This window comes from Xiphophorus couchianus, chromosome 13, assembly GCF_001444195.1.
Source record: "Xiphophorus couchianus chromosome 13, X_couchianus-1.0, whole genome shotgun sequence".
NCBI classification, from domain to species: Eukaryota; Metazoa; Chordata; class Actinopteri; order Cyprinodontiformes; family Poeciliidae; genus Xiphophorus; species Xiphophorus couchianus.
This window is the reverse complement of record NC_040240.1, coordinates 7,322,909-7,345,112: the sequence shown is the minus strand read 5'-3', so window position 1 is coordinate 7,345,112 and position 22,204 is coordinate 7,322,909. Positions and strand designations below refer to the sequence as shown.

General features: G+C 38.5%; 1 protein-coding gene across 2 annotated transcripts in view; it reads left to right on the top strand.

Annotated features, from left to right (window-relative positions):
- adgrb2 (adhesion G protein-coupled receptor B2) overlaps positions 1 to 22,204 on the top strand; it is a 270,453-nt gene that overhangs the window by 201,968 nt on the left and 46,281 nt on the right. For both annotated transcript variants that reach the window (XM_028035469.1, XM_028035468.1), the window contains exons 18-23: positions 5,700 to 5,803; positions 6,183 to 6,285; positions 6,746 to 6,896; positions 10,652 to 10,721; positions 12,719 to 12,785; positions 18,793 to 18,878. In XM_028035469.1, the coding sequence (XP_027891270.1) occupies positions 5,700 to 5,803; positions 6,183 to 6,285; positions 6,746 to 6,896; positions 10,652 to 10,721; positions 12,719 to 12,785; positions 18,793 to 18,878 (581 nt within the window). The remainder of the gene's footprint in view (positions 1 to 5,699; positions 5,804 to 6,182; positions 6,286 to 6,745; positions 6,897 to 10,651; positions 10,722 to 12,718; positions 12,786 to 18,792; positions 18,879 to 22,204) is intronic.

The following is a 22,204-nucleotide window of genomic DNA, read 5'->3' as shown; positions in this document are numbered from 1 at the left end:
TAGCCTCGGGGCTTCAGGGTTTGTGTGGGTAATCTGTTTCCATTTATTTACTGTTTTGTACCAGTTTTTTTTACATCATCGCATTATTCATTGAATCTTATTTTTGATGTACAATTTATGCATGCCGGTTTTAAATCGCAACCAAAGAACTATGAGGAGTTCTAAGATTATCTCCTAACGTGCTTTGAATACAGTAAAGTGTGGCATCTCAGAAATGCTAACGTATTAAAAAAGGGGATCTTTCAAGTGCATATTTAAGCACTTCCTTAAAAAAGTATCTATACTCCTGGAATTTTTCTTGTATTTACTACAAATGCTAATGTCTTTGTGTGCTTTTTTGTGATAGAACGACTGAAAGTAGTGCAGAATTGTGAAGTGAAAAGAAAGTAATTCATGGTTTGAACTTTTTTTTTTTTTTATTTCTTGCTAAATGAAAATCTTAACAGTGTAGTGCACCTATGTTTTCTGCCACGCTGTGTGAGTACTTTGTAGAACCACCCTTCACAGTAGCTTCAAGCCGCAGATTATCCTTTGGATTGGTGTCTGAACTTTGACTGGGACATGTCAACACATTAACATGCTTTGATCAACCTTTTCCACTTTAGATTGGACTGAATGTTTAGAGTTGTTGTTCTACTGGAAGATGAACCTCCCTCACAGTCCTATAAGTACTTTGTGTGCTTGGACTGGGTTTTGTCCCAGTATTTATTTGCCCAATCTACGGTTATTTCTAACCAACTTCCCTAGTCCTACTGAAGAAAAGCATCCCCACAGCACGATGTACAGTAGGTAGCAGTGTGTTTCACCATGTTTTAAAGAGGTGTGCAATGTTAGTTTTATATCGCACAAAGCTTTACATTTAGAAGAAAAATGTTTGTTCTGGTCTCATCTGACCAGAGCATCTTCTATTGTAGTGCATGTTTGTTCGGTCTATATGGTTTATCCTGTTTGCAAACGATGAAAAAGACATAATGGATTCTCGTAATGACTTCTTTTAGGCAGTCTTCCATAAAGGTCGGGTATGTGCAGTGCATGGCTAATAGATATCCCTGTAACAGATTTTCTCACCCGAGCTATTGATCTCTCCAGCTTCTCTAGAGTAACCAGGCATCTCTGACACATTTCTGCTTTCCTTCCGCAGCCTATCAGTTTAGGTGGACGACCATGTCTTGTTATGCCATACTTTTCCGTTTTCAATTGTTGAATTAAGTTCATTTGGAATATTCAGAGTTTGGTATTTTCTTTTACAGCCCTGCTTTAAACCTTTCCATAACATTATCATTGACCTCTGTGGTTTATTCATTGGTCTTCATAATGCTGCCTAAGGAGGATACTTGGATTATGACATTCAAATATTTTTTTCTTTGACTACATATGCAGCAAACATTTTACACCGTGTTCCAAATTATTATGCAAATTGGATTTAAGTGTCATAAAGATTACATTTTTTGTTATGCTATTAAATTTATAGATGGTATTGTGTGTCTTTGAATCACTAATTAATTTCAGAGCGCTTGCGGTGCATGAACCTACTATTCGGCCGCCCCTAACCAGAGATCACAAGCAGAAACGGTCGCAGTGGGCCCAGCCATACATGAAGATTAATTTTCAAACAGACTTGTTCACTGATGACTGCTGTGCAACCCTGGATGGTCCAGATGGACGCAGTAGTGGATTGGTGGTGGATGGCCACCACATCTCAACACGGCTGTAACATCAGCAAGGAGGTGGTGGAGTCATTCTTTGGGCCGAAATCATGGGGAGAGAAGCATTGGTCAGAGTCCCTGAAGGTGTGAAAATGATCTCAGCAAAGTATATGGACTTCCTGACTGATCACTTTGCTACCTTCCATAGCAAAATCATCTTCATGCATGACAATGCACCATCTCATGCTGCAAGGAATACCTGCTATGGGCATAAAAGGAGAGAAACTCACAGTGTGGTCACCATCCTCTGACCTTAACCCTATTGAGAACCTTTGGAGTTTCCTCAAGCAGAAGATCTGAGGGTGGAATGCATTTCATATCAAACCAGCAGCTCTGAGAAGGTTTTCTGACATCCTGCAAAGAAATTCAAGCAGAAAATATCCACAAACTCACAAGTTCAATGGATGCAAGAATTGTACAGGTGAAATCAAAGAAGGATCCTATGTTAACATGTAACTCAGTCTGTTAAGATGTTTTTGATTGAAATAGCTTTTGATTTTAGTACATGTGACCACTTAATGCTGCACATTCATAGAATGACCGTTTGCAGTTCTTTATAATCAATAAAATGTTTAGAAAATCTGCTGTACATAATAATTTGGAACAGTGCATTTTGAGTTTTTTATTTTTGAAAAAAATACTGTTCTCATTGGGAGCTTTGTTCAGTAAAATTGATTTGAAAATTATACTGACCATCATTTGCATTGACCATTTAATTAAGAAAATCTGAGAAAATATCACTTGCATAATAATTTGGAACATGGTGTAGATTTTTATTTGGTTCCCCCTCCCCATTTTACACTAATTCACTACTGTTCCCCTCTAATTTAAATTCAATTAAGTTTGCTCAAGTTGGTGTTGTCTAATATGACAAAATGTAGGGGGGAAATTGATACACTCGCTAGGCACTGCACACTTTTCATTCAATATGCGTTGACGGTCTGATCTGTTGGATTTGTAAAAGGCATTTTGACCTTCTTCTACATAAAATCAAACACAATTATTCTCTCTTGTTTCTCCCTCTCCCCTTGGCACTTCCCAATTTCCCGAAGCAGATGCTTTTCATATGCTCCCTTTCGTTTCTATCGTGGCTCTCTTTTCTTGTGAGACGGTTTTGATTATGTTTCACCTCCGTTCTCCCACTTGTGTGTTTTTGTGTGTATGCCGTATTGGTATTCCAACCTATTCCACTTTCCTCTGGAGAAATTGGCTTCCTTTGATGGGCCAGGGAAAAAAAAAACACTAAAAGGGAAGCTTTGACTTTCTGTCGCTTTTTCTTCTTCTTCCCTACCTCCCTCATTCCTTTCACGTACTTGTCTTTAACTCTTCCTGCTCCATCTCTCTGTGAATTTCTTCACTATTCGTTCTTTTTAGGTTGCATTCTTGGCTCCTTTCTAAAAAAGATAAAGAGGTCCCCTTTCTTGTATCAGTCTTGTGAGTTCTACTCATCTTTGGGAAGACAAAGGCACACATTTCCTCACATATTTCAGTTAGGTGTATTCTTAGATGAGTATGTTTTCAATTAAATTTGATGGTAAAGACATCATATGTGTTTTTTTTAATCCAAAGTCCTGAATCTTAAGGTTAACTGTGCGACTGAAATCTTAAGCCGAACAAATGTAAAGCCTATTCGGGTATGAGGATTTACATGTAGATGGTGTAGGATTTACATGTAGATTAATTTCTTATTTTTCATTCTTTCGAAGATGCATATTGAGAGCAAAATTGTGCTGAAAAAATATTTTCTGAATTGCTTAATTGTTCTTAATCTTCAAGTTGTATTAAACCCTTTAACACAGACAGGAGAAAATTATTTAGGTACACAAAAAGGGACACAAAGCTTTTTACAAGATTCTTACATGGTGATGACTGACAGGAAAAAATGTGTCTTCATGTGTCAGTCATTGTAATCAGCAGTAAATTGAAATCATCAGTGTCCATGTGCGTAGGCGCAAGACATTTTCTATAGGGTATAACACATTGGTCAAGATGGTTGCTTGTACTTTTAATAAAGGAACAACTTTTGGAGAAGTGTAATTGCATGTCATTATCCAACTCCATTCATTGTAACACACTCTTGTAATTCTAATTAAAGGTAATTGCCTGTAATTTACAGGAGTCGTTAAAAGGATTAAAACTCAGGGACTGGAAGAGGTAATAGAGTCTGTAAAGGCAAAGCAGTAATTTGGAAGCCTGACAAGACTATCCGTCTCTCTGTCCGGCCATTCCAGTTTCAAAAAACAAGTATTTTTGTCCAATTTGTGCTAATAATATTGACTGATTAATGCTCATTTTGTGGACTCATAGCTGCGAAGTCATCTGATAAATTCTGTAGATGACGGGACTCTGGAAGTCTGACCTGTAATGAATGAAAAGGAATTGTGAGAGTACAGTTCCCTGTGGTGCTCCTGTGCTGCTGACCGCCTGGTCAAACACAACCCTTCAACCTCACAAACTGTGGCCTGTTTGTAAGGTTTGTGTCCCCTGGAGATTCTATAGTAGTTCATAGTTTTGACAGAGTGTGATAAATTAAAGCAGAAAGGAATCCTCGTAGGACCGCTTGCTTTGTGCAAATGGCCCTGGCATTGTGAAAGAAGGTGCATGACGGTATCTCCAAGACCTTCACGAGGAAGGAAGTCGGGTCAACATGTCTGAACTCATTTACAACTTCCAGATGAATGGACTAAATAAATAATCCTGGTGTGGGCAACAAGGGAATTTAGACTCCATTCACCTGGATCAATAAATGTCAGCAGAGCACGAATCCATCCATCTATCTCTCTGTCCATCCATCCATCATCTTTACCAATGTCTTTTTAAGGTTCTTTGTTCTGCAGAGCAATCAAAAGACAATTATAACGAATGTTTTAATGTTGCAACATTGCTACTAGCTGCATCATAAACTGATGCCATATTATAAACTCATGTTGGGAGGCTGAAGCTCCATTTTTATGCAGTGGTTGCTTGTTTTTTACTGTTAAACTGTTAACTTGGACCTTTTACTCTGATTGATCATCTGTTTAAATTTGATGCTCCATCTAACTGCAGCGGTTCCTTTTGATGAAGACCATCCATTTTTGGACTTTGTCAGACTTTGTTTTGAAACTTTGTTCTATTCTTCTAGATGTTTTTTCTTCCTCAGCTATTTTTTTTAATCCCCACTTTTAATTTTTATCCCCCTGCTCTGATATCAAAACATTGTTTTCATATTTTTGCGTATCAAATGATATACCAACCAATGTGTTATTTCATAGCAAAGAAACAAACCGTCTCTAAATTTGTCTGCAATTTTAATTTTGACCATTTTTTTCTTAAAATAAAAATGAGGCATCTACCATGTTTTCATCTCTTTTTCTGTCTTCCTGTGTCTTTGTGTTGTGCAGCTGCATCTCACCGAGTTGTAATACTTTTAAACACTAAACAAATGTATTTTTTTGATTATTCTTAGACATGTATTAACATTTTGAGTTTCTATTTTGAGTGCAAATAGAAACTAAAATTTTAATCAATCAGAAGTTTTAAACATTGCATAAAGGCAATTTTAAAAAATAATTTCAACCTTCATTTTTATGGGCAATACTGCTAACTCCACAGTTGTTTAGCAAATAGTTATTGACATCCTCTGCAGGAAGGGTAAGCAAAATGTGCACAAGCAACATTATCCTTTGTTTTGAGAGGATAGTGAAGCAAAGTCCATACCAGAGTGTTGGGACATCAGATGATGTGCCCTGTAGGACAACATATTATTGGATTTCACTGTCTGTACAGCTCTATTCATCAAAATGATCAAAAGTACATGCTAGAAATATATCACATTGTGTATAATGAATCTTTGAGCTACATTTTCTGAATTAATTTACTGAAACAAATTATCCCCTGCATCATTTACTAATTCATTGAGATGCACTTGGGCCTTCATTCTCTGTTGACCAAAGTAGGAAAAACTGACGCGGTAATTATTAACCAGCCTTCTCCTCTGTCCTTGTGTTTCAGGACATGGGTCCTACCAGCATGCCCTCAGTGCCCCTTATGGTGGGCTGTGGAGTGTCCTGCACTGCTCTCCTCATCCTGCTGCTCATCTATGCTGCCTTTTGGAGGTGACTGCATGCACACACATTTAATAGTGTGACACCAATATCTGTATTTTATACATTCCCTGTTCGCACAATGCTAATTTTCTTTTCATGTTTCTGCCAGTGCAAATTGGAAAAAAAAGCCTAATTTGTGTCCATCAGCTATGGTGACAAATAAAAAGGCATTGAGGCCTAATAAAGAACAAAATAATTCAGTTACAGCAGAGGGGGTTGGTGACTGGCTTTCCCTCCTTTGATTCCTTTATTTGTCTTTTACTAATACTCTTTACAGATGCCAAAATCAATCTGATGACTAAGCTGTCTTGGAAAAGAGAGAGAGAAAAAAAGATCTATAGGGCTTTGATTGTGACTTTTTAAATCTTTCTAATCTTCTTCTCCTAAGGTACATCCGGTCAGAGAGATCGATCATCTTGGTCAACTTCTGCTTCTCCATCCTGGCCTCCAATTTACTGATTCTGCTAGGACAATCTCAAACACTCAACAAGGTAAAGCACACACACACACAAACACACACACACACACACATATATATATATATATATATATATATATATATATATATATATATTAATAGCTTTGAAAACAAACAAAAAAGAAACAGCTTACAGGATTTACAGCTTAATACAGTGGAGGTTTCAAAGCAGCATGCTGACATTTTTGGCAAACCCCTCTCTGAGCTGTCTGACTAAGCAAGCCTTCACCGTGTGGCAGTCAGGATCGATCTAGCTGAAGAACACAGCAAAGCCACCTTCAACATTAAAGAACAAAGAGTGTTCTTGATTAGACTGCCGTTTTCGATTACCTACTGTTTTGTTCTGTGGAAGTTTAACTTGTTTTCTCCTTATTTGATGCCTTTACTAGTTTCTCTATGCATCTGTGTGTTTTGTAAGGTATCTGTTTTTATTTCTTGCTTTAAGTTCTTGCTTACTTCTCGCTTTGCTGCAGGGGCTGTGTACTGTGACTGCTGCTTTCCTGCATTTCTTCTTCTTGGCGTCCTTCTGCTGGGTGCTGACTGAGGCATGGCAGTCCTACCTGGCTGTCATTGGCAAGACAAGGTCACGCATCATTCGCAAGCGTTTTCTCTGCCTCGGCTGGGGTAAGTGTGTACATGCTCGATCCATTCCACATTATATATTCGTCTGAATCTCGTTTATGATTGCGCTTGACTCCTGATGCCTGCTCGCCATAAAACAAATGTCTATGAAATATGTATGCAGTTGCTCATGTTGAAGAAACAACAAGCATAGATGCAGGTTGTTCAATGAACTGCTGTATTCATAGCAGCCTTTTTAAATAGCTAACCTTCAATCTGAAAGACGAAACCTATTTCTGAATATACTTGTATGTTGGTGTGACAGTACAGTTGTACTCAAAGCGTTTTTGAACTTGAATGATTTTGCAATCTTTCAGTAATGGCGGTTGGGTGAATCCATCCATTCTCAAACAATTCTGATTGTGTAAATTCCAGTAACTTTAGAAACACAACTGATCGAAAGCTTGTCGACTCTTCCCCGAAGTTTTGTTAATGTATAAGCTGATACCCATCGATTGATAATCTTTCTCACCTGTAATCTACTTGTCTATAATCAGTGTTGAGAATAAATAATTGTGTTTTCCTCTATCTCTTTTAGCTATTTGGATGCTCGTATATGCACACACATAAAGCACATGCACGCAGAGCTAATGTTAAAGGAAATGACATGCTAGGGAGCGCCCTCTTTAGGGTGTTGCTTCTAAGCAACACCCTAAAGAGGGCCACCAAAAGAGGGTGGCAGGCCACCAAAGAGAACTAGTTGTTACATGCCATTTTGCTCTGTTAGCCCATAAGGATAGGATAAATAAATGGACTGGTGGTATATGTTAGTGTTAAGAAATGGAATTCATGAATTCAACTCACTGACTCTTCAACCTCGTATGTCAAGAACCTAAATGGAGAAAGGATAATTCTCCGATATTAGTATGTGTGAATAAAAAGTCAGTGGGACCGGTGTAATGTTTTACAAGCGTTGGTGTGATGGTTTTGGACTCAGAGTGATGGGGAAAAGCAAAAACTTTACTGAAGGAATGACAGGAGGTAGTTGACCTTACAAAACAAAGGATAGAATTGACAAGAAGAGGAGCTCACCTAGGACACTTTTCACCCAAGATCTTTTTGCTTGTCGCCAAAGTGTTTCGTGACCAAATTGAAATACATCACATTGTATTTCAATTGATGTTGCTGCTGGAGCAGCAACAAATTTGATTTCAGGACTTTTGAAGTCTATAAATATGGGGGGAAAAAAGGGGGAGTAGAAGAAAGTATTTCAGACACCATGGAGTTGTTAAAATCGTTTACTTTTTTCCACTTTACAAACTCTATAGAATATAATATTATAGAACAACACATACTAATTCATTGTGTATTTAAAAATAGTCAGTACTTTATGCAGCCACATTTCATTCAGTGCTTTTTGAAGGATATGTCTCCATCAGCTTTACACATTTTCCCATTCTGCCTTGCAGAGTTCAAGTAAAATGAAGAAAATCTGTCTATATAGTTTCTGGCTTGGAATTTTACTTTACCAATCGGACACATAAATGTGTTGAAATCTAAGCCGTTGCATTGTACAGTAGCTTTGGCTGTATTTTGATGCACCCATAAACTCTCACTAGTTTTCCCTGACCATGCTAAAAAAAAAAAAAAGCATTTCCTCTCAGAAACACTGCTTCAGGATGACAGGGTGATATGCAGCGTTGGTGTTCAAACACATCTTGCATTTTAAGTCAAACATGGGAATCTTGGTTTCAGCTGACTGAAGTCTTTTTCACTACTATATGCTGGTTAATCGCAAATACGTTATATTTTTTAGCTGTAATATGGGAAAGATATGAAGACCTTCAAAGGACCATAAAGCCATCCATTCATAACTACGATTAGAATTGCTTTGAGATAATTCAAACTTATCTGTTCATATTTTTGTTGTTTACCTACCAGGCTTAATTTTTAAGATTTGGACATTGACATTCTTGAAGGGGCACAACTCTTTAGAGCTGGGCTGAAATAGCAATGAGAAGAACAGTTTATTTTTTTCTCTTTAAGTTTCAGTAGTTGGAGTTGCTGCTTGATTGAACCAATCTATTTCAAAACGCTAAATAAGCGTCCATCTTTCCAGAACATACTCAACACTACTTTCACTAAGGACTTCTGTAAATAACAAAACTTTCTCTTGTTACTTTTAGTGGACTTCTGTCCTTCCCCTGTGTCCCACTGCAAATAATTACAGTTTTCTGAATTGGATGCTGATTGAAGCAGTGTTATGGGAGGTGCATTAGTGATGGAGGGCAGCAAGACCAGCTTGTTTCAGAATGGAAATGTAACCGCTTATTATCTTGCAGTGTTGAAATTGTTGCCCGTATTATGCTTAACAATCTTCATTCCCTGCATTCTTATTATACACTATTCGTCGGCTCTATAAGCAATTATTTACTGCTTTATGTCCCAAAAGCCATATTTACACTTCCTAATGCATTTTCCTTATTCACACACGCCAAGAAAGGACAGGCTGCTCACCGAGAGTGCACCCCGCCGCTATTCATCCGTACGTCACCTTTTCCATTCACCTTCCATGTTACTCCATTATGCCGTCTCCTCAGTGTTGTACAACCAGGTGCAACATGGACGGAGAATGTTCGGTGTATAATCAAAAGAGATGATAACATCTGCACAACACGGGGAGATGCTTCAAGATAGGCCTGGAAATTACAACATTGCACCATCCCTACACACACCCACACGGACACAATCTGCTCATTTCACTCAGTATTGATCCCAGCAGTCTAATCTGCCAAGTCACTGATGCCCTTACCTGATAGAGGCAGAGAATGTATGGACTGCTCTATAGTCACAGATGGGGAGATACTGACACAGAGAGAGGGAAGGGGGCGTGTGCTGGTGGCTGCGGCACGTTCCTCCCAGACACACATGAAACGCATGAAACAGTTGGGTAGAATGGAGAGGATCAAATGTTTTATCCTCCTTCCGTCCGTTTTGCAATTTTCCCTGCAAATTATGCGATTGAAATCTGTTGCCAAGGAGAAAGGAGATTTTTAGGGTGTAACTGGATTTGGGTCGGAGCCAGATACGTATATGCATAGGTGTGTGTGTGTTTGTGTGTTCACCGCATTATACAAGTAAACGCCAGATTGATGCTGTTGACTAACTGAGACTCTGTGCAGGCTGCTTGGTGGACAGGCTTGGCTCTCAACCATCTTATTTGTTAAAGTTAATGTGACTTTTTCTAATTGCTTTTCATTACCAGCCATAATCACAGCTTTGTTAATTACAAGAATATTTCAGAGCCAAACTCATTACGGGCGCCGCGATGTTCCTTCTTTTGCACACGGGCAATCGGCAACAGTCGCGCTTTCTTTTCATTTACAGAGAGACAGACAGATTGAGCTGCACAATATGTGGAATGTTGGGTTTTTTGGCCAAATATTTCCCGACTTTTCGCCTATGCACATCACACAAAATTTTATTTAACAGCACTTTTTTGAAAATACATAGAATTTTCTTCTTCAAAGTGATAAAATGTTGAAAAAGTTCAAATGGCATGCATGTAGACACATTGCCATGACTATTAGTGTTTTTAAGGGAGCATATGCACAACTCAAAATCAAATCGGTCTCAGTCACCCGTTGACGTGTTACGTGCTGTTGCAAAGCCAGCTTTGCATTTAGTCGAGTAGAGTCAGAGTTGTTCTCACTGTGTCTTGTGCCAATGTGTCCCATCACCATCCAAGCTTCCTTTCATCCTTTGTCTCAGCCGTTTGATCTTTTTCTCTCTGCATGTGTGCGCGTGTTTGTCTGCAGGTCTTCCAGCCCTTGTTGTTGCAGTGTCGGTGGGTTTCACCAGAGCAAGAGGTTATGGCACCGCCAGCTAGTAAGTATTCTGCCCAGACTCCCTGCTTGCTCTTGCGCTCTAATCACCACTCAATTTGGATGCCTTCGCTTAATAGCAGCTTCTTCCTCTCACTAGCTCTCAAATGGGCCTGAGGTGTAGTGGCATTCACTGGTCTTACTGCCAGATTTCCATTGGCTTCTCTGTATGTTTACAAGCAGAATGCGCTTAAAAAATACCATGCAGAGGTGATTATCAGGTCTGAATTGTTACCAATATCTGGGTTTTTTTTAAACAATTTTTAAACAATAAACTATTTATTGCATCACCAAAGGTGCCAGTTTCCCCTAATTTCTCAGTGTTCTGTATATTGATACCTTTTAAAAATATGGTAATATAAAGACTGAACTGAATGAAATATACAAGATTCTTATTTAATAAGCTCAACATGATGCTCTCAATGCAATTAACAGGAGGTATCATCAAGGCACTTGATCGCTTTCGGAAATTACAGTTCAAGCTTTAAGTATCTCTCTGTGGCTTGCGGTATTTATGACTACATTATCAGGTTTTACGAGAGAAAGCATCCCCAAGTGTTTTTGGAAGACTCCAAGCCCTCTCACATAGACTGGAATTATACTTAAAAAGTAGTTTATGCATTAAAAGGAGTCAAAATGTGTGTGTTTATTATAGCTTAGATGCAATATAAAAAATGTAAGTGTGTGCAAATTATCCACCTCCTCTCTCCACCACCTGCTTCTGTAACTGCTTCTTTTTAAAGGGACTGTTACGTTTTTTTTTTGTTTTAAAGTGGAGCTCTGCTTTGCAGTTAGTAATCATCCTGCCTGGAGTAGGCAGGCGCCTTTAGTTTTCAAACTTAACTTGCTAAATAGTTTGTGACGGAAATATTTTCAAACAGCTGATTTTTTTTTTCTTTTTGTTTTAGCAAGGGAATAGTGTAAAGTGATGGCCTTTTAATAGGTAGCTGAGTAGTCGTACACAACGCAAGGTGGAGATGGGGAAGTGCTCCATATAGTCAGTGACTCCAGTCCTTTTAGTGGCATTTTATTAAAAGACCTTTTAACCACAGAAAAAGTCATATAGACAATTTTACTGGGCTGAAAGACTAACTTTTATTTTAACTTTAATAATGGTAAATAAGGGCAGTCACTCTCTCTCATAAGAGGTTTATTTTTGAAAAAATTACAGAGGTCACAGTGGCTCATTTAAACAAGATTTTTATCAATCTTTAAGATGGTGTTACGTTTTATTGTTAAATGTTTAAGTAAAAGCAGTGGTTATGTATAACCCAGTTTATGCTGGTTCATGTTTCAGAACAACAACCTCCTCCAGGCAATGCAGTGATCTGATAAAAAAGCAAAAACAGATCTTATAGTCATAGGCTCTTAAGATGAATTTTGAATGGTTGCATGCATAAATGTAGTGGGCTCTCTTTCTTCATAAGTATTTTACTTTTTTTTCTTTTTGTTAGTGATTCTTAGTCAACAGAAAGCAAATTTTACCATGTAATCCTGACGAACACTTTGAGTACACAAACTTGTGGGATTAATCATGTTGTTTCTTTCTTTCAACTAAATCTTTGGCTTTTGGATAAGAGGCTTTATCAGATACCTGGAAGTAAGAGACTCCTGTTTAGATTTTTCAAAGCCTTCATTGCAATCTCTATATCCAGCCAGACATGAAAATACAACTGCTAATATTGGTTACCATGGAGACTGAGCACAGGCTGGCAGGGAGTCATCGCTAACTAAGGAGTCACCCAAATTTATTTTACAAATCTGTCTGTTGCTGGGCATCAGAAGATCTACATTAGAAAGAAAAACAACCTCAAGTAAAAAAAGAAGCAATTTCATTTAGCTATAAAAAATTAAAAAGGCTGATAAATTCTCCATTACTTGGACACCTTCACCAAATAAATTAGAGGTTTTTTGGGGGTTTTTTATCTAAAGTTTCATCAGCTCTCGCACTGTAGTGGAAGGTGAACCCTCAATCTGTTCTGTGCTTCTGTTTTCTTCCAGTTGCTGGTTGTCTTTGGAGGGCGGCCTGCTTTATGCCTTCGTTGGTCCTGCTGCTGTCATTGTACTGGTGAGTCTGCCCACTATTGTATGGTTTGGCCAACCTGGCGCCCTAGATGGTGGTCCTTGATTGTTATGCTCCCTCCAAACATTATCCGAATATGATATACCTTAAAAGTTTGTGGACAATGTTTCTTGCCTGTTCTTTCTCTGTGTTGGGAAAGCTGCAGCTGAGGATTTGGAGAGCCTTTGCATGATGACAATATCAATATCTATATCTCTTCTCCTCATCCTCTTCCACAGTAAACTGTGCAGAGAAAGCTCAGGGCTAAGTCAACCAAATAATGAGAAACATTGTTTTTGGTCAATTTTATATTTTTATTCCTTCACTGTTTGCTGTTACAGAGGATAATAAAAAGAGGGCGGTTAGGAGCTGACTCTTTATAATAATATTGATGTTATTTTATTTATGGCCTTTTTTTTTATTCTTCTGAAGGCTTTCACCAGTACACTCTCCAACAAGTGTTGCCCCTGGTGACAGCCTACAGTATATGGTCAATGCCAATAGCTGGATTCCTATGATTTATTATTCGAGCATGTCATAATGATGCAAAAATATAAGACCATGGGTGAAATAAAGATGCATAAAGCAACAAAATACAGCATGTTAACATTTTGAATGCATATTTTAAAATTAGACCACTTTTATATCTGACACAATCAAAATCACTCAGGTTCAAATGCACCTGCAAAACAAAACGCATAAATTGCAATTATCTTACAGTGTCTTCTTCAGTCAACACCCCCACTGCACACAAAGTGCCCTAAATGACTTTGTTAAAATAAACATGCTTAATATTCTGCCTTAAATTAGTAACATTTACCACAGTTCCAACAAAATAGTTTCACATCCTCATTGTTCGGATATGCATCATCATTAAATGTACTCCACATAAGGTTCACATGGATTTTGACAGGAATCTTAACTCGTATATATTTTTTAAATATGTGCTTCATGCCAGACTAGCAGTAGCGGTAAGGAGCATAAGTAAAATAAAGTTTGGCAACACTGACCTTAAATGCTAAAAAAAAAAAAAATCTACCTTCTGATTTGCCCCATCCCTCAAAAGCTGATGGCAGTAACGAGTATTCATGCTGACCTCAGTTGCTCTTCAGCCGTCACTTTAGAAGCACACATGTCAAAATGATGAGCAGAGACCCTTGAACTCCGAGTTTAAAATGTCAACCCAGGAAAAAAAATACAGTGTAAGCAGACAAGAGCTTTTGGCTATATATTAGATTTCTACCCTGAATTATAGCCCTATTCTTGCCCTTAAACTCTCCCTGTAATGCGTGCTTTCAGAGCATGAGTCACCGAACCAAATGCATCTAGGGCTGAAACCTGTCCTTGGCCATAAATTTAGAAGGAACATGGTGGGGCACAAATATAGCTCAGTATGTGTTGTTTTTACCAAGTTCAGTGGCTGGCCATTTTTATGCACAGCTACCTAAACTCAGCTCTACAGTAAAATGTAGTGCCATAATTGCATCTCAGTGGGGTCTTAATTGTCTGTTTTTGTACGGAGCTGTGATAATTCGTGCTTAATGAATCTCAGGGTGGAGATTTCTACCATTAGGTTTAATAAGTCTGGATAGAGTGCGCTACATCTTAGGTTGCTAATTGTTGCCACTGTTGTTGATACTGTTGGGTGGCATCGGATGTGTCACTCTTGCTGTCGTGCAGGAAATAAACTATGGATTCACAGATGTGCAGATGGGATATGAATGCTTGTATCTGAATTTCTGACCAGAGCTTGGCGGGGCTTTTTCGAGGAGTTCACGGATTTTATGACTGTTAATATTCATTGCTTGGCAACCATTATGTTCAGTTTCACTATTTTTAGTTAAGGGCAAGTTTGGAGTCTGTCCCTTCCTTCTTTCACTTCCCGCTCTCCATTTCTTCCTTCTTTTCTCCTTGCCTCCCTTCTTTGTCTTATTCATCTATCAGTCTTTTCGGGATGTTGCAATGTTTTCTTGTGATTTTTGTGGCCTACAATTACTGATCTTGCTGCACTTATTTCAAAAAGCTGTGGTCAAAGTTGACATTTATTTAAGCTTTATTTTTGTGATAATGTGATCTTACAAGAAAGTTGAAATATCTGTACCTTCTTGAAATAGGTTCCTATCAAAGTGTTTGTACCTGATGATTTATGTATGTTAAGAGTTATTTTATTTAAGGAAGGAGAAGGTGTGTGAGCATTAGGGTCACCCATTTATTGTAACCCAGGTGGTATGAGGGAAATTTATTTTGCAGCTTGTTCATAAAGCTACACTTGTGCTTTGTAAATATCAGTTGCAATACTGGAGTGCAACCTGTTGTGTGCCGTCTGTCTTCCACTTCTCCAACTCCAACCCACCCACCAGGGAGCAGTTCAGGGAGGAAGTCAAATATAAAGACTCACTCAGTGCATCACGCCAAGCAATTTAAAACCCAGACCTTTTATTCAATCAGTAAAATTCCCCCTGGATGTCCTGAAAAACACCCTAAACGTGGACACGTAAGAAGACATTGGTCAGATTTGTGGAAAAGTTGCAATGACTGGTGAAAATTGCAAATCTGTGCAAAAATTGTGGATAAGTGAATTTGCGTTAATAGTTGCGATACTCATCTTCCCTTCCTTCCTTTTTCCCTCCCTTTCTTCTTTCTTCCTGAGAGGTAATCCTGTATTCAGTTTGAACAGAACAACTTTTAGAGATGGCAGGTTTTGGCCAGTTAAGAGACAACAAACCAAACGTAGAACTAAATTGAGAATAAGGCCAGTGATTCACATGATTTTAATGTCCCTATTAGCGAGTGTTGTTCCTAATACTTACTTCAAGTCAAGTTCTCTTTTATAGCACATTTCAGCAACAAGGCAGTTCAAAGTGTTTTATATCTAAGCCTGTTACTCCCAGCATATTCAAAACTAAAGAAACCTTTCAGATGAGACTGAAGGAAGAAATGAAAAACAGCTGCTTTCTGTTTGAGGCCCTTACAATGCAGTTTAAGATTTGATTTTTCACTTCCTGGCCCATTGTTTTCAGCTTTCCTCCTCCACTGCTGCTCCCACAATGTCGAAGCATACTCCAAATCGCAGCTGCGGCATGGTGCCCAGCCCCCTGGTATTGTCGCCGGTGCCTCCGCTCTAACAAACAGCTGTAATGAGAGTGGGGCTTCAGGCACAGAAACACAGAGACCTTCCCGCCGGACTCTTCTCTAATTAATGAACCTGGCCTTGAGCAAATAGCAGAACAGGATGATGCTGACTCACAGAGCTGGTGCCAGACATGACCGGCATGACAACATTAGTTCCTTCAATCTGATGCTCCAGAGCTCATTGTGAACCGTGGCACGATGAGTGTAGAGGAGATTATGGAGAGGAGAATTTTTCAGCAGACAGATAAATCCCCTGAAATATGTCACAAAGTGAGAGTAACAGTTAGAATGTACTTTCCCTCAAAAAAACTTACTGACAGACCTTCAACTTCTCAACATTACAGCCAAAAAACATCAATCTACTTAATTGGGATTTTATGTGATACACTAAAGGTAGGAAAAGAGTTTAGGGTTTGCAACATTTTTTTTTTTTCCTTAAAAAATCTTTGGTATACAATAAGGGTCTTGGGTGAGCTAGCCCCCTTCAAAGAGCAAATAGATAAGGTAGTGCTTAAGCTATGTATGGTGCTTAAGTTGCAGTGACATTTGCTGTGCTAAAACTATTAACTACCTACTGTTTTCACCACAATTCATTTAGCCTGCCGTCAAAAACTCCCAAGGCTTGGCAGACAACATTGTGGCAGAGGGGCATCTTCAGATCCAGTCCATAAAAATACAAAATTTCAAAAATCTTGGTCATACTAACTTTGTTGCCTTAAGTTACTTGCAGGCTTTTAGAGATTCACATTGAGTTGGCATGAGCCGAGCATACTTGTAGCATACATTGGTGATTGGTCATTCTCCAAAAACCTTGCCCCCATGAATCCATGCCGATACAGCTGAACGTATTCTGCAAGAACAAGTTCCAAATCATCCAGTTTGAGTGAAATGTGGTACGAGTGATGCTTGCCAAGTTACAAAAATTTGCACGTGCACGATTAGGCGCCATGACAACATACAACACCAGCACTGCGGTACAAATGATGCTATTGTCCCGGGCACACTCTTAGCCAATCCAACTATAAACCTAACTTTACTCACCATAGCTTTAGGTACTAAAAATCTCTCCATAGGCTTGGTGAAGGTGGTCAAAGAGTAAGTTGCTTTTTCTGGTTTATTTTTTCCCCCTCATACAGCAAACCCCCTCAAGAACTCTGGCGCTCCCTAGAGGAGGCATGACCCACACTTTGAAAAGCCCTACCTTTCTCTCAGCAGAGTTAAGAACAATGGCAAGAGTTTTTAGGAAAATGAAGAGAGCTAAATACAGGGCAGTTCAAAATAAATTACTCCAAAACACTTGGAAATGCAACAGATTTGCCTCACAGCAGGTCCACTCCAAATAGAATGAATCCAGTTAGACAACGTAATGGCATTTCATTTGATAGGATGCCCCCCAAAGTCCAGATGTATATAAATAAGTGCAAACTAGCTGCCCCACTGGAGGAATGATTTCAGGAGCCTTTTATATGGTGCAGGTGGGCCTCATCAGCATCTGATTGGCTTGACAATCCTCTGCTGGTCCAATGGAGTGGCTGCTCTCCTGCAGCCAATCAGGAAGGTTTGCCCTCACAGTTGAACCTGCATAACAAAAAGAAACCTGCACAGCCTCAAGAGGCCAGGGACCGTAACAGCACACACTACATTTTCCAGACATTTATTTACTAAAAAAAATAAAAATAAACCGTGCATCATTTTCTTTCCATGTGAAGTATGAGCTACTTTCAGTTGGTCTATCACATGAAATCCCATTAAAATGCATTGAAGTTCATAGGTGTGACATGCTATACACACCTATAGCATGTCAAATGCAGATACAGCAAAATGCTGTATCTGCTGAGTTCTGAAGATTTCCGTAGTATCATGGAAACAATTTCTCAATTTTGACCCAGGACCTGCTTTTGTGGGCGATTGAAAGGAAGGCAAGGATAACATGCACATGCACAAGTGTATGAAAATTGCTTCCCACTGATGCTGACAGGGAGCACGAGCAGATGATTGCTCAGAAACTCTATTTTGAACACCAGGCTTATAAGAAACATGTCACCAGGAAAGAAAATCTTCCAGATGTGCAGGATTTCTGAGTGAAAGAGCTCTGCAAGCACTTGCTCAGCTGTGTGTATGTGTGAGTGTGTCTAATTTTAAGTCTGTGCAACAGGATCAGTGTAGCCAGATGTTAAATATGCTTAAAGATAAACTGCTTGTTAGTTTAAGAAGCAAGCTAACCGATCAGTGTCCCGTTTTCAAATTCAAATTTCTCTGTTCTTATGCTCACCTAAAATGTTTTCCAAAAAAAAAAAAGTATTTCTTTTTAGTTTCAAAATTGTTTTTCTTTTTTTGTGTGGAGGATTTGTGGAACTGTAAAATATCTTTGTTTTGCCATTGAAGCCTTTTTTGGCTCTTTTTGTTGATGAAAAAATATATATATCAAAAGGGGGTAAAAAAAGAAAGAGTTGAATTATTCTTGTTTTTGCTTTTCATCTATTACAATATTAACTATAAATTGACTTTTTTTATTTTTAATATATTTTTTCATTCATTCATAAGGTTTTGGAAATGTCTAATTCAGTCCTTCATTCATTTCATTATCTTATGTTTTTTTTTTTTTATTTAATTAAAAATGTTTTTGTGCTGTTCAACAATTTGCTTACATATTTTCACAAGATCCAACATGTCAACTGGTGTGATTGCTTTGAAAACTCCAGTCAGCAAATGTGGAAAACATAAGACGAGTGTTTGGCATGAGGCATTCTTTAATTGTGTTCAAGAGCAGCTAACCCTCAGAGTGGTTGACCCATGCAGTGACATGTTGAACAAGAATGAAAGAAGATCAGCTTTGGCTTATGTGCCTGTTATGACAATGTCTTCTCTTTACATTTAACAGGTTAACATGCTCATTGGGATTGTGGTGTTCAACAAGCTCATGTCTCGAGACGGCATCTCAGACAAGTCTAAAAAGCAGCGAGCAGGGTAAGTTAACTTAAAAAAAACACACACAAAAAAAACCCCACACCTACACACTGACATCTTCTACTGTCCAAGGCTTATATTTTTGCTGTAAAACTGAAATCATATTTGCCATATTAGGCATATTTCTCCTTCTGTCAGACAACATTTTCCTGGCAAATAACTCAAAATGCTTCCGAGGGTCTCTCCACATATGCACCTACTCGTACACATGCGCTTCCTCTAACAAAAATCAGAAAATATGATCTAATTTGGCAAGGAGATGGCAAGACATCTGTTATGTGCTGTTGCTCTCCGAGATGCATCTCAGCGTCACCTCTACAAATGGTAACCACCTAGTTCTCTCAGCGGGGTGACACAGATGAGCTTGGGAGATATGAAAATCAGTGGCAGTTGGAAATGTAATGTGAATAGAGAGAGTAGCTCAAAAAGAGACCTTAAAAGCATGAAAACAAATAATATATCTTCACACGTGGCGTGCGTGCAGATTTGTCAAAGTAAGGCATTCAAATTTATCAACTCTGTACGGAGACGTTTACCATCTTTTCCAAACCTGAGTGTTTTGATTTTAATATCTATTGATTCCATCGACTTGTTCTCTTATCTGTCTCATTGCATTTCCCTCAATGTGCATTGATTGCACAAGTAGAAATTGATAGTTTGTTTATAACTGTATAGTCTTGCTCTCTAGGGGACTGATTAGCTTTTGCTACCCAGAGATGTGGCTGAGATCAAACCTATTTGATGTATAAACACTTAAAGCTCATATATACTGTTTAAGTCATCCCTGATCCTGGAAAGATTATTTTGAGCATATTTCCTGTCATTTTAACTCAAGTACATTGCCTTGCAAAAGTTTTCATAGAGTTTGAACTTTTCCACATTTTGTCATGTACAACCACAGATTCAATATATTTTATTTGCATTTTATGAGATAAATTAACACAGACTACAGCATAGATCTACGAGGTAAAGTGAAGGATTAATTTTTTACACATAAGTACAAACGTTTTGTGCTTCATCCTCCAAAAAATGGAAAGATTTTGGCACAGGTAACTTACCAAGCCATTGCAACCAAGAGGCCTCTGGCAACTTTGGAAGAACTGCAGACTTTAAGCTGAGAGCAATGTTCACCTTTCATAAGGTAAATGTAGTGCCCTGACTACAATTGAATGAATAACATTAGATCAAAACATAGTACTGTGTCAAACTGTAAAAGCGAAAGACCAGACCTATTTCCAATTGAGAGCCTGTGGAAAGCTGTAAAAAATTTAGATGGGTTCCCGCATAAATTTTTCATCATCATTTTTGACTGATAGGATCAATAAAATTGTCATAATTTGTTTTCGTCCTTCTACTTTTAAAATGATAATCATGACAAATCAAACAGAATTTGATTTTTGTTCTGTTTAATTCATATTAACTTTGAAAAAGCTGAGCAGAGAACCCACATTCTCACAACTTTGGTCCAGATGGAGCTGAATTGCTTGTGCAAATCAATCAATCAAACAATTAACCAATCAATCAATCAGGCAAATAGCTCAAGGTCTTGATGTTGATCAGGAGGTTAAACCAGCACTCTGCTGCCACACTGGAGACTTAAATTAGTAGCACCACTTTAGCAACTGGTTGTGACTCTTTGGGTGTAGTAGTTATCTTGCAATCGGAAAATTCTAGGTTTGAGTCTAGCTTCCTTCTGTTACCTGTTGATGTGCACCTGTGTATGTTTGTGAGTGCTAATGTGGTTCTAGTGTAAAGTGCTTTGAAAGGTCAGTTTGAGTGGGAAAAGGATAAATAAGTCCAGTCCATTTACCACTTGTGAAAAGGACAGATGACTTTAAGATTTTAGTCAAAGAAAACTAGGGTGAGGGCGAGAGCAGGTTATTCTCAACCCCCCAAAAAACTGAACTTATGGACTATTTTGAGTAAAGAACAGCCAAGCACTTCTCCTGATGAGGTGAGCAAATGTAACTACATTTTTTCATTGGCTATAATGTTGTAAACATTGTCATTTTAAGCATGTCTTTCCCTTTATTACACACCACAGTTGACATTGCATTGGTTTATCATAAAACCACAATAAAATAATAAAAGTTTGTGGTTGTCACATGACAAAATCTGAAAAGGGTTACAAAGACTTTTCCATGCTATCCAGAGCGTGGTGTTACCTAAATTTTGTATTTTTCGGACATAAAGTTGCATCATGAAGACGGAAAAAACCTACACAAGTTACTCTGGACTATAACTCGCAATTATTTAGAAATCGTCAAGCATGTAGGGGAACCTCGTCTGTGTCGGTGATGTGATCGAGTGACGCGTTGTGTAGTTAGCTGCTTTCTGATCTCTAAATCGGGGTGTTCATGAACATGTCAGGAACACATCTTCACTCCACCGGCGAACAGCATAACTGAGCCAAGCGGAGACGCATGCAGAAAATCCCGGGCGATAAAGAAGCAGTTGCCTTGCATGAAGCAGCAACACCAAAAAGGCCCCCCTGCAAAGCCATTTATATTTATTTGCTTGGCAACTACCAGGGTCTGGAGACGTAACTGCGCCACTTTTAGTACGCAATTAGCTTTCTTCACAGCTGCAGACGGTAACTCCTTGGATCATGTTAATCTGCATCAATTAATATTTAATACATCAGTCAAATGCGTCATGAGGAGGAACAATTTAAATTTACACCTGACTATAAACTGCAGGACCATCCAAAGTATTAAAAAAGTGTGTTTTACACAATTTTACAGCAGTCTGTAAAATGTTGTACTCACATGCAGAGTTATAACAGAGAGGTTGGTGGTGTTGCTCGCAGGACAAACTGTTGGCAAAATGCATTTCTTCTTGAAGCCACGGGGTAGTAGTTGTTGGTACCAGGGTAATGATCTGTGATATGATGCTAATGTAGCATAGCTCCAAAACAGTCACTCTCCTCATGTATTAAATCATATGTTCATGCACCGCACAAACCAATGTGCAAACATGCTTCCCCTCCGTCTGATTAGCTAACTGTAAGTAAACAACCAGAGCAGTCCACTTCCTCCTTGTCACTCTAGTAAAGCCTCAGTACATGCACCGATAATTAACTTGCAGATCTGCATGTAAAGAATAAAAACGAACCAAAGAACTGGTGTACTTCCTGTCAGTGTCACTGTAATGTGTTAATCCACGACTGGTTGCAGTGTGCGTCTCTCACGTTCTCTCTACTTGCTTTGAAACAATCTTTGTATCCTGACTGTATTTCATTGCTGCTACGTTTTTTAAGATCTGGTTTTAATTTACCTTTCTTTCTTTTTTTCTTTTCTCCTCCCTCCTTTTCCTACCATTTTTTT